General features: G+C 49.9%; 1 protein-coding gene across 1 annotated transcript in view; it reads left to right on the top strand.

Moving 5' to 3' along the window:
* LOC119164409 (uncharacterized) overlaps positions 1-17526 on the top strand; it is a 110712-nt gene that overhangs the window by 18225 nt on the left and 74961 nt on the right. The window contains exon 2 of the mRNA XM_075868427.1: positions 10611-10993. Within this exon, the coding sequence (XP_075724542.1) occupies positions 10611-10993 (383 nt within the window). The remainder of the gene's footprint in view (positions 1-10610; positions 10994-17526) is intronic.

Raw genomic sequence — 17526 nt, forward strand, 5'->3', positions numbered from 1 at the left:
AAGGGGCGGCGTTTCACCTTCCCTTTTCGGAAGTGGAGGTGAAGATGACAAACTTCACTGGACTGTCCTGGCCTCCATTGTTTTTTTTTCTGCAGGGAATCGTGGGAATGCCAGGACACAAAATGCGAGTGCCGAGGCGTTCCTGACAAGCTCTCACTAGCTCGCAGAAGCTCCCATTCGTCGAGAGCTTCCATGATGCTGCTTTCATCATGTAATAACACGCTACCTGTATATTATGTAATTAAAAGTTACTGTTAACAGCTCCGGGCTCCTCTCCTCAACATCTCCCCGAGTCTCTGGCTGGCTCCGGTTCTCTGGGCAGAACACATACATCACCACCTTGCAACTTAGTTAGCTCAGTGCAGCCTCTCACATTGTGACATTTTTTGTAAGAAATGCATTCGTGTTCTCGTCTCATGAGTAAAGAATAATCCTCTGCAACTTCAAAAAAAAAAAGGAACGTAGAATGGACATTTTGCAAAAGTTGCTGCACATGCACGGGTAAGCACACGTTTCTACGAACAGCATCAACCACAAACTTCCAAAGTTGTTTTATTTTGTTTTTTTTTCGCTCAACACACTCTTTGCTCCCACCGATATTTCCCCCTTTCTTCCTGTGCACAATAGAGCTAAGAATGACGTGTGACATTCACGCATAATCTTTAAGAATTATTCGTGGTTCTCGCGCACCGTAGCTGGAATGTGAAAAGGTGAATGCCCTTAGACACATGGAAAAGCAATGTGTGCACGACCATTTTTGTGTGAAGAAACTATTCTAGCACGAGAAGCGAGCCCACAAGTTTTCTTGCTAAGTGCCACCTGCAGTTTGCTAGCAGAAGGGGAAGTCCCGACTCTAAGGGCAGAAGGAAAGTAGGTGGGCAGAAGGTAATCGCAGAAGGAAAATAAGGGGGACTCCCCCCCCCCCCTCTCTCGCGTGAAACCCGACAGAAGAAGATGCACGCTTAGGGAATTTGGACAGACTGGTTCAGTTAACCCATATGTCTCTTAATCTCCATTTACCCTGCCTGCGCGGAGGTGCTGACTCTACTAAAGGAGGGACAGGCTGGCCTTTTTAGCCTTTCTCATTACTTTACTTATGTGGTTATTAAAGGGAAAAGAAAAGTGAGCCCCGTAACTGTCTGCATCTGGTGCGACACCTCAACAGTAGCTCACAAGGGATGGGGGGGGGGGGGGTGAGGAGGGATTAAAAGGATAGATTAAAAGGTATACATAGAGAGAGAGAGAGAGAGAGAGAGGCGCAGGGACAGCGAGCGACGGAAGTAAAGAGAAGATAGGAAAGATGAACACGGTCGTAGGAAGGACAGGCTCGCTGGATTCCGTGCCGACCGGTTGTGCCTTCTTGATCTCCGACGTCAGCGTAGCTCTGGCCGACTGGGCTGGCCCTACGTCATCTCCTGACGCCGATCTCCGACGACAGCGTAGCTCTGACCTACTGGACTTGCCCTACGCCATCTCCTGACGCCGACAAGAGCTCTCGCAAGTGGTGCCCCGTCCTCGGACTCCTGTGACCGTGTTTCTATCTTTCCTACCTCTCCTATCCCTCATATGTCTTCGCTCACTGTCCCAGCGCATCTCTCTCTCTATAGTTATATACCTTTAATCCTATCCTTTTAATCCCTCCTCACCCTCATCCCTTGTCAGCTACTGTTGAGGTGTCGCACCCTGATGCAGACAGTTACGGGGCTCACTTTTCTCTTCTTTTCCATCTTATAACCACTCCCCCACTCCTTCCCCCCCCCCCCCCCGAGGACCGGGCTGCAGAAATTAGGTGCCTTTCTCCTCTTCTAAGCACTACCACCACCACCACTACACGAGAGCTCTTGCTGGCGAAGGAGATGGCGTAGGGCTAATCCAGTCGGCCAGAGCTACGCCGTCGTCATCGGGGACAGGCTTCAGGAGGTGGCGAAGGACCAGCCCAGTCAGCCAGAGCTGCATTGTCGTCGGAGATCGCGAGGGCACAACCGGTCGGCACAGAATCTACCGAGCGAGTCATCCCTCTCTCATGATATAGGGATTCGCGTCACGAGAGGACGCAATAGACCGGCCTGTCAAGTGAAATCCTACGCCTTCCGTGAAAAGTGGTAGGGCTGCGTTAACCCTTAAATTTACCAATAAACCTTGTATACTGTCTTAATCAGTTAAACGAGGACGCCGGATGAAGCATGTACAAGGTGCGTCAATAGTTTTCAGGCCAGTATCCCAAGTTCTCCCATGACAACGTGGCGGTAACTTTTGACGGAAGCTTCCCATGTGTTCTTTGCATGATGCATGAATACACGCAGTAACAATTCCGTAGATATGTACAATGCACCTTAGACGGGCCAGTGTTTTACCAATGATAACTTGCCCCACCGCGGTGGTCTAGTGGCTAAGGTACTCGGCTGCTGACCCGCGGGTCGCGGGATCGAATCCCGGCTGCGGCGGCTGCATTTCTGATGAAGGCGGAAATGTTGTAGGCCCGTGTGCTCAGATCTGGGTGCACGTTAAAGAACCCCAGGTGGTCGAAATTTCCGGAGCCCTCCAGTACGGCGTCTCTTTTTTTTTCAACCAACGAAGGCCACGTTGCCATTGCGTTAGGACACTGCGAAAAACCCACATTCCTAACAGTGGTTGGCGGCGCTAGAATACGCTACCGTATACGGTTGGCAAGCCGATCGGATCCCTGGAAGCTCGAGGACGACTGAACTAATAACAAAGTTTGGCTACGCTGGGATACGCTACCATGTTCTCATCGATCGGCAATCTGGGACAAGCTAGCCCGGATCTCAACATTCGCAAGTTGGACCGGATCCTTGAAGGCCATAGGAATCCAACGACACCGCTTGACGGCAGCTACGAGCAGGATCATCGTCGGCTGTTTTGGTTGGATGAGTGAACACCGTTTACTGCTCATTTCGCCAGACCTCTCAGCACAGGCAGATGTTAGGAGCGCGTTTTGTTGGATATAATTTAATATTTACCTACTGCAAACCATGAAATTAGTTTTATAGTTTCGTTAATATCAGTAGAAGAGCATCACGAGAGATGAGATCGCGATGGTTAAGTATTTATTGCAGGACCTCCTTGAAATTAGTGAGGACCTGGTCCGCCGGGTCCGCCAAAGCAAGGGATGCGATTTTCTCGAGGTGGTGCGGGCAGAGAACGTGAATGTCGAGGAGATTATAGGGAGCAAAGCAGAAGGCCGAAGAGCGAGAGGCCGAGAAATGTCGTGAAGAGATCGAAGCTCAAAGGCGCAAACAGTGGGAGCCCGAGAAACGTTGCTGAGAGAGAGAGCATGCTCTCAAAGTCAAGAGCTAGATCGCGAACTTCAAGCGCTGAAGTGGCAGCAAGCGCAACACCAGCTCCACAACTTTCAGATAAACGAGAACATCGCGCATTTTCTCGTTGATTTCGAAGTTGTCCGCAGTAATGTTGGAGTTAGCCGCGACCTTTGGGTGGTCGAAGACTCGTCACGTTGTTGCCGCGCAAGATCGTGCACATTTTGCATTGCTTGTCCGCCGTTCGAGGAAGCAGGAGACTTTAGTCGTGCTAGTTATGCTTTGATCAGTCTTTTTTTTTCTTTAAAGTCATGCTGACTGGGAAAGACGGAGTGATAGCGACTGAGGCGCTTCGATTGTAAAGCAGACGATGAGGACGAGTCACGTCGTAGAGCGCAAGAGGCCCGTCGCGAAGCGCAAGCCGCTGTAGTGCGCCAGGGAGGGAGAGTCTTTTCCAATGCCAAGGAGAGTCGCGAGGCACTAGAGGCTGAGGCTTGTCGAAAAGCTCATGACGTTGAAGCACGTCATAGTGGGCATGAGGCCGACCATGAAGTTCTGGGAACAATGGCTATCCTGGGCAGTGAGAGACCGTTGCGAACTGAAGAGACACCTTCAGGTGCGAGTTGGTTGGCATCGGGACTCCCGTTCTGTCACAGGCAGAGAAAGCTAGCAACAGGCCAGAAGAAAAACTAGCTAATCAATCTGGAGCTTTGACTCGGTAAAGTGAAGGCAGCGTACTTGCGATTACGAAAGTCATGCTCTGGGCATGGAGAGCACTTTCATTTAGGAAGAGGGGCCGGCGAAAACGTAAGGCGAATTGACCATTTGCGCAAATCTCAAAGCTGGCATTCCTGTAAAGTTGTTTTCTGACCAAAAGGTCTCGTTCCCAGACTGCTTTTCTCCCTCTTTGTGTTTTCTCCTTCTCCCACTGCCTACTTCACGAACGACAGGTGTCTCGCCCGCCATGCGATCTGATGATTCGTTCGAGGTAGTTCGAGGTGGGACAACCACACAGTCATTGTTGGGGGAAAGAGTCGTTTTGTCGCACTCACATGCCTTCACTGAAATAGGAGTGGTAAAAGCACAGTAAGCAAGAAAAGCAATCTGTGCACCAGAGTTTTTTTTTTTTTCTCCCTTTTGGTTGGAAAACAATCTTGCAGGAAAGCCGCCTTGCAGATTTCTGCAAACGAAGCGCACGAATGCGGCTAAGCGCCATGGCTCTCGAGATGCCATTTTAAATGTCAGGGCTAAGATCGTTACAAAGCCCAATAAGAGAGCGCTGGAATTCATGCCGCTGCTGATATCTAGATCAAACACGAAGCGCGTCGCGAAGAAAGGAATTTCAAGGAAATCCAGAAGCCGAAGTTTTCGCTCGGTCTCATCTCCATCACAACAGACACCTAACAACGACCACGAAGATAAGTTGATAACGCGGAAAAGACGAGAGTTGTCAAGCGCGCTAAAGTCTAGGTGGTGTTGGCTAAAGTCGCTGTTCAGCACCATGACGTCATCTATCATGGCGCCAAGCTCAATGGAATGTCTTACACTGTGGAAAAAATGTTCCAAGCTAAGATTGTCACTGAGATCGTGATTAGGCAGGACACGCATCGAGAAAAACCGAATTTCAAGTTAATTCGGACGCCGAAATAATCACTTGGTCTCATCTTTTTCACGGCCGCTTAGAGGCAAGCACGTGGGGAAACCTCACGTTCGTTTGAGCCATTACAAAGGCTGTTCTCCACCATGGCTAAAAGGTGAGGGGTGAACGATGCAGTGCAGCTGCCCCTTTCTTCGAGTTCGGCGGCTGTGAGTCAAACGTCGCTGCGACTGAGTTCAGCGAACGGGTTTGTTCCTTGTCCCTTTGTCCAGACCAGACCCGTCGAAAAGTATGGAATGCGTGACTCCCCAGAGTTCGTCTTAGAGGATGCGGCATCGCCAATACCTATTATTCATCTTGTATTCAGTTTCGGGCATAACTATTTTTAATTTTGTCGTCCACCGATGAGCAAAAAATGTGTCTAAATTTTTTGTAAGTTTTGCATTCCCTATCTTCCAGGAAGTAGACATCAAAATGTTTGTTTGGTCAGTTTTCTCTTCCTTATTTTTTGAAAGGTAACAGCGTGTTTTTGTTTTGTTTTTTTTTTACAGGTAAGAAGACTACAGATGGAAAGAGTAGACCGAGCACAGTTGAGAACAGTAAGTCAGCTTCCCATCATCCGAGCTGTGTTCGACTGCTCGAAGTCTGCATGCATTCTCTTGCGGTGGGGGTGCTAAGGTTGTGTCAGAATCCCCTCCCCCCCAGTTCGGGGCCAAACACCTGCAAACGGACAATCACCTGCCTGCCTGGCCATGACCACATTCCGCTCATCCTCCCGGCTATGCACGTCACCTCCTACACGGTTTTGCCCACTGCACCTCACCGGCATGCCTGATTTAAGACCATGGGGGTGCATTGTTAGGAGACACCCTAGCCGACTTGTTCATGCTGGCTGGCTTTGTCGCTACAACCTGCTATACCTGCTATCATTTCTGCTATAGACGTGGCTACTTATTTTGTTTTTCAAAACGTTTGACTCTTGTTCTGCTCCGGGACGAAAAGTCTGACTTGGACCAACGACGGCCACGTTGCCGTTGCAATCGGACACAGCGATCCCCCCCTTTTTCTTAACACCCCAAGTTCTCAACTTCTCGAATTTCTTGGTTACCCTCCTTCTTTCTGCCCCATTATTTATAGAATGCATCGCATACGAGAGAAAGAGGAAAGGAACTGAAGCAAGGACGGCCACACGTCTTGAGATGCATAGGTGGGCACAGGGTTCCCTACCTGGAGAGGGGGGGGGGGGAGGAAAAGTCTTGTTTCGGGCAGCCCTCTTCCCTGTTGACGTACTTCGCACAATGGCCAGGCACTGCGCCATGCTCCCGACCGGGTTGCAGAAATTAGGTGCCTTTTCTCATCTTCTAACCACTACCACCACCACCACAATGGCCCGTCTTTGGTCCTTAGCTTTCAGGACTAAGGATGGGACGTAAAAAAATTATTCGAATGTGACATCAGGGTTCTTTGGCCGCCATTACACCTGCGTAGTCATAGTCCCGCTCTATAAACAACAAGGGGACAGGTCGACCAGAGTATGGAGCGAACTTTTCGCCCCCTCTTCCATGTGATTTGCTGGGGTAGTCGTTCCTTCGTGCGCACGCTTATATGCTGAGATGGAAACTTTACGGAGGTCTTGATGGGAAGCAGCAATGCCTCCAACCACTCGCAATTACAGAACTCCGTCAACACTCAGCCTCGTAGTTGTGTGGCCATGGCTGAACATGGTCGGGAGAGACGTGCCTCGGGTTACAACGCCTGGGTGATCTCGGCAAAGCGTTGATCAATACCCTCGTGCAGCCGCTAACGCTGTCGTCAATGCGTCGTCCTTGGGCGAAGGCACAATCCGTGTCGACTAAATTCACCCAGGCGTGGACGACACGGGCGGAGTCTTTGGTATGAAAAAAAAAAAAAGTGTTGCCCTCTGTCACTGGCCTCATTAATGGTTCTCAAGCTGTGGCCTTTCACATTTCTCCCTGCACGCACTTCTCTGAAATACCTACCTCGTAGCCAAACGGCGCTATATTGTTTAAATGCTGAGCATTTCTTAGCGAACTTCGGCGACTTTGAGCGTATCTATCTATCTATCTATCTATCTATCTATCTATCTATCTATCTATCTATCTATCTATCTATCTATCTATCTATCTATCTATCTATCTATCTATCTATCTATCTATCTATCTATCTATCTATCTATCTATCTATCTATCTATCTAGCCGCATACGACTTTTAGCTCTCCTGGTCGTTTCGATAATGGTATTGATACCAAACTTGGTATGACATAACATGACTGTATGAAGAATATATTTGACTAGTCATAACATAAAAATCATGACATCCCTACTGAAACGTTCCGTATGTGAGTCCAATAATTCCATATGTTTCCATAAAGAATGCATATGTTTCCCATATATTTTCCATATATTTCCGTAAGATTCTTACGGAAACATACGGAATTATTGGACATCGCATACGGAACGTTTCAGTAGGGATGTATGTCACGAATGTCATTATTTACATTTCAGGTTGCAGCTCTTGCGGTGGTTTCGTTCACATGGCATGTTGTAAAAATGATATGGTATGACATGATTGCATGGCAAACACAAGCAACAGACCATAGCATGAAAATCATGACATGCATGTCATGTAACAACATGACTACATGATACCCTCATGATGCGCTCGCGGCCGTTTCGCTAGCTTCACAACTTGGTATTACGTGGCGCGAATGGACGACACAGGTGAATGACACATCCAAACATGATAATCACGACACGCGCGTCATGTAACAAAATAAGTACATGTCACACTGATGGTCCACTCGCGGCCGTTTCGCTAGCTTCACATATTGCAAATTTGGTATTACGTGATGCCAATGGATAACGAAGGTATGTGACTGGTGGAAACGTGATAATCATGAGATGCGCGTAACGTGAGAACATGACTACATGCGACAGTCAAGGCACCAATACATTTCAACGTGACGCGGTGCGCGTGCTCGCCGGCGTTCATTTCGTCGTGTCACGCCGGCGTTGCCACGCCAGGTGGTCCTGCCACATACTCGCAGGCGCGCGCCGCGCTGCTTTGACGCATGCGCGTTTCAGCGCATCCGGCGTCCCTCCGTCACGCAAAGAGGGAGACTGGCCGCTCCTGGCATAGACTATAGAGTGCTCGCGTTTTGCTAACGTAGCCGTCGCTGCGCCCAGCGTGCGCGTCAACGCTACATTGCAGTATATTGGGCCCTTCATGATGTGCTCGCGGCCGTTTTGCTAGCTCCACATATACGAAATTTGGTGTTACGTGACGTCAATGAATAACGAAATATATGACTGGTGTAAACATAATAATCCTGACACGCGTGTCATGTAAGAACATGACGACATACCACGCTCATAGCATGGTCGCGGCCGTTTCGCTAGCTCCACGTATACACTAAGTTTGGTATCAAGGGACGTGAATAGATGATGTTAAACGACACATCCAAACATGATAATCATGACACGAAGTCATGTACGGCATCATTTACCTCCACCTGGTAACGTTGTGCTGATTTTAAAGTGACATATCAACATTTATAATTCGTGCTTCGCATATCATCCATTCCCACTGTACGTGGGATCTGACAACTTTTTTTTCGATAGCAATGAAACAATGAAATGTGTGGGATCCTTTTTCTGAATCTGGAGCAGTAAGAACAAAAATTTTTACTCGACAAAAAAAAAAAAGGAAAGAAAGCAAGAAGGCAACATATTAAGGCGAGAGGCTCCTATTACTCGTAAGATAAAAAAAAAATCCGACGTACTTGCCTTCAACACGATTGGTCAAATAAAACAAATAAGAAAAACTAAGTAATCAAACTGACGTAAGTGCGCGCAAGCTACGCCCTCACGTGGGTTTGGCGAAATCTTGAAGCCTCTGCGTCAATGAAATACAGTTCCGAGTGGTGCCACATTTGTCCTAACGTGTAACGTATACGTAGAACAACGTCAGCAAACGCCTTGAAAAAGAATGCGGATGACGGATACGTTTTCATGGATGATTATATTAGCTTTGACCTTGAGTCACGCTGAGTCGTTAGTTGTGGGATTTCAAGTTAATTTATTTACTTTAGAACTTGCTAAATTTATACAAGCAGTGTTTACACCACTTCCATTGGAGAGGGGGGGGGGGCAACTGCTTTCTTTGACGTAGCACGGTAATACAAAAGCTGGCACCGCTATTTCAGCAGTCTTTAGAAGCTTACGGCAACTTATGTCAGATTATGAGACGACCTGATATGTTGTCGTCTTCGAGCTATACATTCGAAAATCAAGATGGTTGGATGAGGGGTCAAGAGATTCGGATCTCCTCTGGATCCACCGGTGAGTTCCTGGAGATCCGAGTTCGCAAAAGATCTAAGCGATAAGTCCAGGTGAGTTTTGCGACTTCTGAGTGGCACTGTGACTTTCATTTTTTCTTTTTTGAAAGCTGTCGTAACAGTCGCGTTATGTACGCTTTCTGTAGAATGAAGTAGGGAAGGCAGCTGCAGTACGCTTCATTAATGCAATCAAGTATCAGTAACATGCTTAGATGTACAAAGAAGAGCTGCTCCATCGTTCAGTGAAACGAAATGCTACCCAATTTGATAGATTTTTATAACGAGAAATGTGGTGCAAAAATAAATAAATAATAAGACAGCTTCGCATGAGTGGTGTGAAGCCTGAAGGAACTGAAGAGCTCGGCAGCCTTCATTGTTTCGCTTTATTTTTGTTTCTTTTTTCTCTCTCACATCTGTTTGTTTATATTTTTGTCTGTTCAATTCTATGGCTTCCTTTCGCTTTTTCTATTTCTCGCTTCCCCTTTAATTCTATCACATTTTCTTTGATTCTCTGTCGTTATCTCTTCTTTTACCTTTTTGTGCTATTTTTTACCTTCTTTGATTCTTTATCATCCTCTCTTAGCTTTTTTTCTATTTTTCTCACCCTCTTTCTTTCTCTGATCTGCTTTATTTTCTACCTTCCTGCTTTTCCACATCCTCACTTTCATTTCCCACCCAGTTGCTACACATAGCTATATAAGGCTATGCTGCGCTTTGCTGGCCGCCTCGCAAAGAATTTATTTATTTATTTCTATCTTCCTTTTTTGAATCTCCTGAACTCGTCCTCTCACTCACAAAAGTTACGGCGCCCCCCTCCGGACAAATTGGCGTATTCTGGTTACGAAGAGGACGAAAAGCGTGCGTGCCGGTTCATCGTCATGATAGTTTTCTGTTGCTCCACTGCTAATAAGAACATCTCTTCTCGTTCCTTTGCTGTGCCACAATGGCGTTTAAAGAAAGGAGCTTGCATCCAGTCGCTGAACCTTGCGTGACCGTCCTATTCAATCCGATCCGGGCACGGGATGATTAGCACCGAACCACGGGCTGGCTTTCATTCTGACTGATAGCTGGGAGAGTTGGTGTGATTCCGTACTGTGATGTGACCCACAGCGCGCTTGTCTGCACGTGCAACACAAGGTCTTATGATTGATGGTTTGGCGCAGTCCTCGAAGTCATTGTATTATGAGTACTTCCCACCGCAGCGGTGGGACATAGCCGTTGACAGTCAATCTGTGTGCTCTCCTGTTCGCTTCCGTTTCATCCATCTTTGTTTTTTATGCGTCTACCACTTAACCCACAAGTGACCCTGACTACACGTCCGTACAAAAAGATTCCGCTTTGGTAGTCACTGAGTTTCCGACAATGCATAATTTCGAGCTTTCCCGCGGGCACCCCACGGACGCTAGGCGGCTGCAGTCCCTTTCGGCGGCACCGACTGCACCCAGAGGGTGCTTCTCCTCTCCCTCTTCCGCGCGCGCCCGCAGCGCCACCAGCCCGCCTCGACCGCCGCTCCAAACCTCCTCGGACCAGCAGCAGCAGTAGTCGAGGGAGCTGCTGCCGAGAGCTTGCGCTTGTGGCCAGCCGCTGCGTAGCACCACCGCCGCCGCCTGAACGCGCCGCACCAGCACGGAGCTCGCCGTCGACAAGTGGTGGTGGGCATCAGTGTGACGTTCTCCAGTGTGGTGTGCCTCCGTTGTGCGCGGACATTAGAGGACCTCGCTGTGGATGTCCGCGCGCCTCAAGTAGGACGCCCGCCGAGGGTAAGTGTGCAAGCGATCACTCCCTCTCCCTGCAAAAATGCGCAGCTCGTGCAGCAGCACCGTTCTTCCGCTCTCTCTCCACTTTTTTTTATGAGCACGTGGCGGCCGCTTCCTGGAAAAAGGGCGCGACCGTCCAGCCGCCACGCACGCGTTGGACCCAAGGCTGCCTCCGTGGCGCACAGGGCGTGGCTGCCGAGCGTGGGCCCTTCCGGCCGCCGCAGCATCTGCCAGGCATGCAGGAAATTGAGCCGACGTCGGACGCCTGTCCAATGACGAGAGCTGTGCGGAACAACTGGCTTCCTGTGCGGCCGTTCGGCACGGCTGTTCGTAACGTGGCGCCGATAAGGCCTTATCGCGGCGCGGCGGGCTGGCCTTTCGTTTCTGGGCTAATCGCCTGTCGTTCTCGATTCGCCGCTCGTGGTGGGGGGACCCGCCGGACGGGTTGCTACCCTCGGCCTCAGCGGAGAAAGCGCCGCTCACTTTCTGTGCGCTTCCGGCCTCGCATTGACAGCTGCTGCAGGATTCCGTCCCGCGAGCTTGAACGCCGGCCAAGTGCAAAAAATGTGTTGACCCCCCCCCCCCCCCCCCCCTCGTTTGCAGCAGCAGCGCACGCGGATGTGGGTCACGATGGACAGTGGTCCCACGCCACGAGCGTAGCAACCAGCGTGGCCTCCTTCCAACCAAGGCGCCAGCGTCGCTTTTGGTGGCCGACGCCAAAAAAAAAAAAAAAAAAAAAAAGCGGTGCGCAGCACTGGTTCATGTTTCACTGCGGTCCCGTTTGCCGATCCGCTGGCTCGAGCTGCTCAGGGAAGCAGCGTGATGCCATCGCTGATCGCACGAAAGCCAGACATGCAACTGCATAAAAATACTCGCCCCTAAACATTTGGCGAACGTCCACTTTAATATTGTGCCGTGTTAGTCTAAAAGCAGACAGTACGACGGAGACCATTTTTGACACTTTTAACGATGCCTGGCGCGTTGGGAAGGGATAGCTTGTAAGTAGCGTTGGTGTGACACCCTGCCGAACTTCCATTTTTGTTGCGGCTGCAGGGATTGGCGAGTCCTGTAGCTGAAATCGCGCCGCCACCGAGGAATGCTGCGTTCCGCCCAGCGTGCGTCATATGCGTCGTGCCGTTTTTACTATCGTTGCGAAACGAGCGCCCGTGTGGGCAATCCAGTTTCCCGCCCGCGCGCTGCTAGCGGAGGCCGAGCTGTTCTGCGTGCTCGTTAGCTTCCTCGCTGCATGTAAACGTGACCTAACGTGCTTGTGGATCAATTACTACAAAAAACAGAAATGTGCGCGCAAGCGCGCTCCACAGGCTTTCTCGTGATTGTGCAAGCTGCTGGAGACATGCTCTGCTACGTCGTCGGTGGATCACTGTGCAATAACTCCGCGCCCGTTTTCCCGTCGTGTCATTTCGCGCAGCCCGTGCCGTGGGTAAAGGGCCACAGTGTCATGTGGTTGTCACAGTGGCGTTTAAAGCGACGTGCAAGTCAACCGAAAGCCGTTCGTGTTAAAGCAAGAGCCGAAGCAGTACCGGCTGCTGAAAGTTGAAACTGAAGGTCGGAAGAGCTGGTTCACACCGTGGGCAGCATGTGAATCACACTGACAAGAAATCAGGGCTACAGTACAAACTCAAATGGTATCCTGAGAGAAGTGACGGTTACGTGTAATAACGATATCTTCCTTCGATGACCAAGCTTGCCTAATCGCTTTTATTACACAAGGGTGGCCTACTGCATAGCTCGAGTTACGAGAGCTGTTTCTAGCACGAGTGACAAAATGTGAGGGACTTGAGGGAGTTCCAATCTGCTCCACTATTGTATCGCAGGTTGCACAAGGGACAGCAAGTGTTCCGCTGACCATCGGTTTAACGCTTTTCCCAATCAGTCAGCGAACTGGTCGGACTTTATAAGCCCGACAGGAGCCCCGCCACTCGATACTATCTATTATCTTTAGTGGCAGCTCGAGTGGCACTGACAGGTTCATCATAGGTAGACATTTAACTGCTGCGCAGTGCGAGATCAGATAACTGGAAGTCTCCTGCGGCAATGGGAAAACTCCTCCTCGGCGACGGAGGCTGCGTATTGCTCCCCACCGGGGCTGCAAAATATTATGCGCCTTCTTCCTCATCTAACCACTACTATCACCCTCCTTGGAAGTAATTTCACCCTCCTGGCAACGACGATAGTTATAGCGCGGGAACAGAACTACGACACAGAGACAAGAAGGACACGAGCGCACCAACTAGCCCAAGCTGCCACACGTCTGGCAATGTTGTGCACGGACGAACCTAACCTCGACCACGTGCGCTATCAACACCTGCGCAAAGCATGGACAAGTGCGCCGCCATTTGTGGTCTCTTTACTGTGGAGTCAGACAGCTCCGAATCGCTGCACGCAGAACGATTTCGTTGAGGCGAACATGTGAGCAACCTTAGTGGACCCAGTTCGCGCAGCGCCTTATCGATGCAACTGTGTTGGCGACGTCCCGAGGCGTCGCCCTAAAAACGAAACATTACGTTTTAGGCCGCAAGGTAAAGTAGACACTACTGACCTGGCGGTACATCGCCAGGAAGCGCGATTGGTCTACGCGTATGCGGGGCGCCTACTATCGCTCGAAACTGCGGTGCTGGTGAAAGTGGCCAGCTGCGCCGAGAAGAACCGGCCGCCGGGAAGCGGCTGTCCCCGTTTTTGTGGCCGGGAACCGGTTGCCGTTTCCGCTTTCGCAAGCCTGGTTGCCCCATCCGCTCTCTCTCTGTCGGCGTCGAGATGCGCAAGGTCATTCCGGTCCGACGAAACGCGCCCATGGCGGCAGCCTGCAGGCGCAATCCCGGAAGGGAAAGTCTTCAAGTTCCGCGCAGGCTGGGCGACACCGAGTGTGCAGTACTGTTCGGCAGGCTTGCAACCCACGTGGGCCGTCCTCTAAACTGCCGTCGGGGAAGTGGGAGTCGTCGTTCATTAACGCTGTCGCCAGAGGGAGCTCTCATTACCGAGACTTGGCGCACCTGGCACGGAGCCAGCGTCGTTTCGTCCCTGGAATTGACGGAGCGTGTGTATCGGCCTGCTTAACAGCTGTCAAGGCGAAACGTCCTCACCAGCGCCGACCACGTCGTTTGCCCCGAACGCGGCCGCCGTTCTCAACTACGCGCCATAGTCGGTCGAGCGCTGCAAACTTGAGGAACGTTGCTTCGCATCGAATAACACGCTCGGCTGAACGCCGCCTGTTGTGTCATTGCGAGACGCGTGCAGCATTTTCTTCGGCTCGAGGCAAGGAGGATTGCCGCCATCTTCATTCACGCCAAGTTGGGCGGGGACAGGACGCGGAGCCTTTTGCGTACCTTTTTTTTTTTCAGCGTTAATTCTCGGTGCGAAGCGTCCAGCTAGCGATGACTGGGAGCCTGCATTCGCTAAACATTGCCCCGCCGCGGTGGTCTAGTGGCTAAGGTACTCGGCTGCTGACCCACAGGTCGCGGTTCGAATCCCGGCTGCATTTCCGATGGAGGCGGAAATGTTGTAGGCCCGTGTGCTCAGATTTGGGTGCACGTTAAAGAACCCCAGGTGGTCGAAATTTCCGGAGCCCTCCACTACGGCGTCTCTCATAATCATATGGTGGTTTTGGGACGTTAAACCCCACATATCTATCTAAACATTGTCGCGGCGTTACCGCGCCGATCGCGAATGTCCCCAGCAATGGTCTAACAGGTAAGATTGTATGTCGTCGACATGGCGCCCACCACGCATGCGCAGACTGTTCGTTTGATATAGTGATTCAGCGAAGGGGTGTTTCACGAAGTACCGTTTCCCTATAAGGCGAAGTACCATCAAATGAAAGGCAGCCAACTCCTGTTGCGCCCAGCGAGGCATATTCAAGCATCTTGCGTCTTATCTGCGGAATCTCTCAAAGGCTTTCGTGCTTCCCTGTGAACAGAGCTCTTGTTTCTAAAGCGTCACATACGCGCAGAATGGCGCCATCTTGCGAGCCACGCCCCTTCGACGTTAGTTTCGCTCCTCCTCGAAGAGCTGCATGCAGCAACATCGTGCCGCAGATTGTGCAAGCGTTTGGCGGAAATTTGGTTTACGCCCACTCATACGGTCTAGACGCTAGTTCCTGCATGCGATCTTGCCATGGTACAGGCGACGCTTCCTTCCTGTGTAACTTGGATGCTCCATGTTTGGTTTTGAAGTTCATATCGCAGCGATGCAAAAACCTCCCCAAAAGTCAAACGATGAATGTCTCACTGGAGTCGCTTCTCTTCGCTTGAGAAATGGACAGTTGGCAAAAATCTGCTAGGTGGCTTTTCTGTAAGGTTTGTTTTCCAATCAAGAACTCTCGTTCACAGACTGCTTTTCTCGCTCATTGGGCTTTTACCTTAGAAGTGTGGCAGCTTGGGCTAGTTGGTATGGCATGACGATAGTTAGAGCGCGAGAACAAAACGACGACACAGAGTCCTTCTTGTCTCTGTGTCGTCGTTTTGTTCTCGCGCTATAACTATTGTTAGGGCTTTTAACCCTTCGAATTCCAGCGAAGGCACGCGAGTACAACAAAACGTCAAGGCGCCGAGCCGTGCTCTCGCGAGTGCTTCAGAAGATAGTGCTTTTTTTCTTCAACCACTCATTCAACAGAACGTCCTTTCCCCCCAACTAATACAATGGGGTTGTCCCGCTTCGTGAATAGCCTCAGCCATCGCGAGATGGACGACATAGAACCTGTCAAAGGGGAATGGCGAAAACACAATGAGCGAGAAAAGCAGTCTGTGAACGAAAGGTGTTGGTTGGAAAACAAACCTTACGGTAAAGCCGACTTGCGCATTTTCGCAAACTGTTTATTTTCTGACTTCAGTAGAAACCTAGAAAGTTACGAATCCAAAATTTTCGGCGCCACATTTTCTTAGTGACTCTAGCGTGTCAGTAAGCGCCGCCCCGTATGGTGACTGTCCGCTTCAGCGTGCGCTAACTATAAATAATTACTGGATAGCTGGCAGACTGGCACCAATCGTGACTCTGTCCACTTGGTGTAAATTGATCCGGGCATTCAAACTCATTGAACTCTCATAGAATATCGCCCCAAAATTGGAACTTGGCCACCACGTTTGAGCACCGGGTTTTCACCGCATTGAAAGGTTCGTTCCGGTGGATGGGCTGGTGAAACAAAAAAAATATTCTTAGCATGCTGGTCAAGAATTACAGAATCGCTTACGCCTGCACGACTTTGCTTACCTGTTACACAGTTCTTAAGAACTCGGTGGCCGCAAAACAAAACAATTGTTAAGTGTGTTAGGTACATGTCGGCAGCGTCGTCCAGAGTCTTTAGATAATGGTAGCGATGTCTTGTGAGAATTAGTCTAGCCGCAATTATAAATTAACTGATTGAATAACCCGCTCGTGATTGCACTGCTGCTGAAAATTTACGTCAGCAGTGGAGTAGAATAAAAATGGTGATGGAAAAATATTTATGTATTTACCTGATTGATCCGTGTGGCACTGACTCGTTAACGGCATCGGTAAGCCTGTAGTACGCAAGCGCTAAGAAGTTGGTGGACAAACTTAAACAGTAGTAATATCACTCCCTATAGTGAAGCCTCCTTTCAGACTTTGGCGGCCATACCCGTGTCGCACAATCGAGAGCTCCGAGATGGAATACTTCTATACCCGGCTCCTCGTTAGTTTCAGGACGCCGCTTGACACTGAAAGGAACTGCTCAAAAATATCGAGTGGCTTTGGAAGAGACTCCCAGGTCTATGCAAGACACGATCAACGCGCTGTGCACTGTATGATGAGCTAGAGACGGTTTGCTCAAAAGTGAAATTTGGGCTGCGGAAAATCAGTTTAGATGCGACACATCTTTCGGTTGACATTGGATGTCCACTAGGTTACGTAGCATTTTGCGAGCTTTCGGATATTGGCGTCAAATCCGCGTCAGTATTACGCTTGCCACACACTGCACTGTGCACTAGTCGTATATCGCTCAATAAAACAAATATTTTATGTACGCTAGCTAAAACGCTCCTCCCAGTTAGGACGGTGTGCGCTGTGCACGTGTCGTGGTGTTACACTGTAGACTACTCACATCTAGGATGCGTGCACTTTGTTTTACTGTTGTTTGTGCTGTTTTTTTTTTTTCGTCGACTCGACGACTTGTTCGGGCAAGATCGCCCGGAATCGAATTCGCGAGAACGGGATCACATAATTTGCCAACCACCTTCTTGAAGCAGTGGGGCGGCCTATGCGCAGCCACTGGGAGCTAATTCGGTCCCATCATCATGACGGCGCACATACGGAGATGCCGGTGTAGGCGTTGCGTAGCTCACGACAATATACCCGTGATAATATGCCCTCACGGCTCCTATGTTCGAAAGTATGAATGTTATGTGAAGTTTTCTTGTGTGACTGATTTTAATTGAAAAGAAGAGAAATGTGAGCCCCGTAACTGTCTCTCAAGGGGAGGACACCTAAACAGTGGCTCACGAGGGATGGGGGTAGAGAAGGGATTAAAAGGATATGATTAAAAGGTAGAGAGATAGGAAGGAGAG

This window comes from Rhipicephalus microplus, chromosome 1 (assembly GCF_043290135.1).
Source record: "Rhipicephalus microplus isolate Deutch F79 chromosome 1, USDA_Rmic, whole genome shotgun sequence".
NCBI lineage: Eukaryota > Metazoa > Arthropoda > Arachnida > Ixodida > Ixodidae > Rhipicephalus > Rhipicephalus microplus.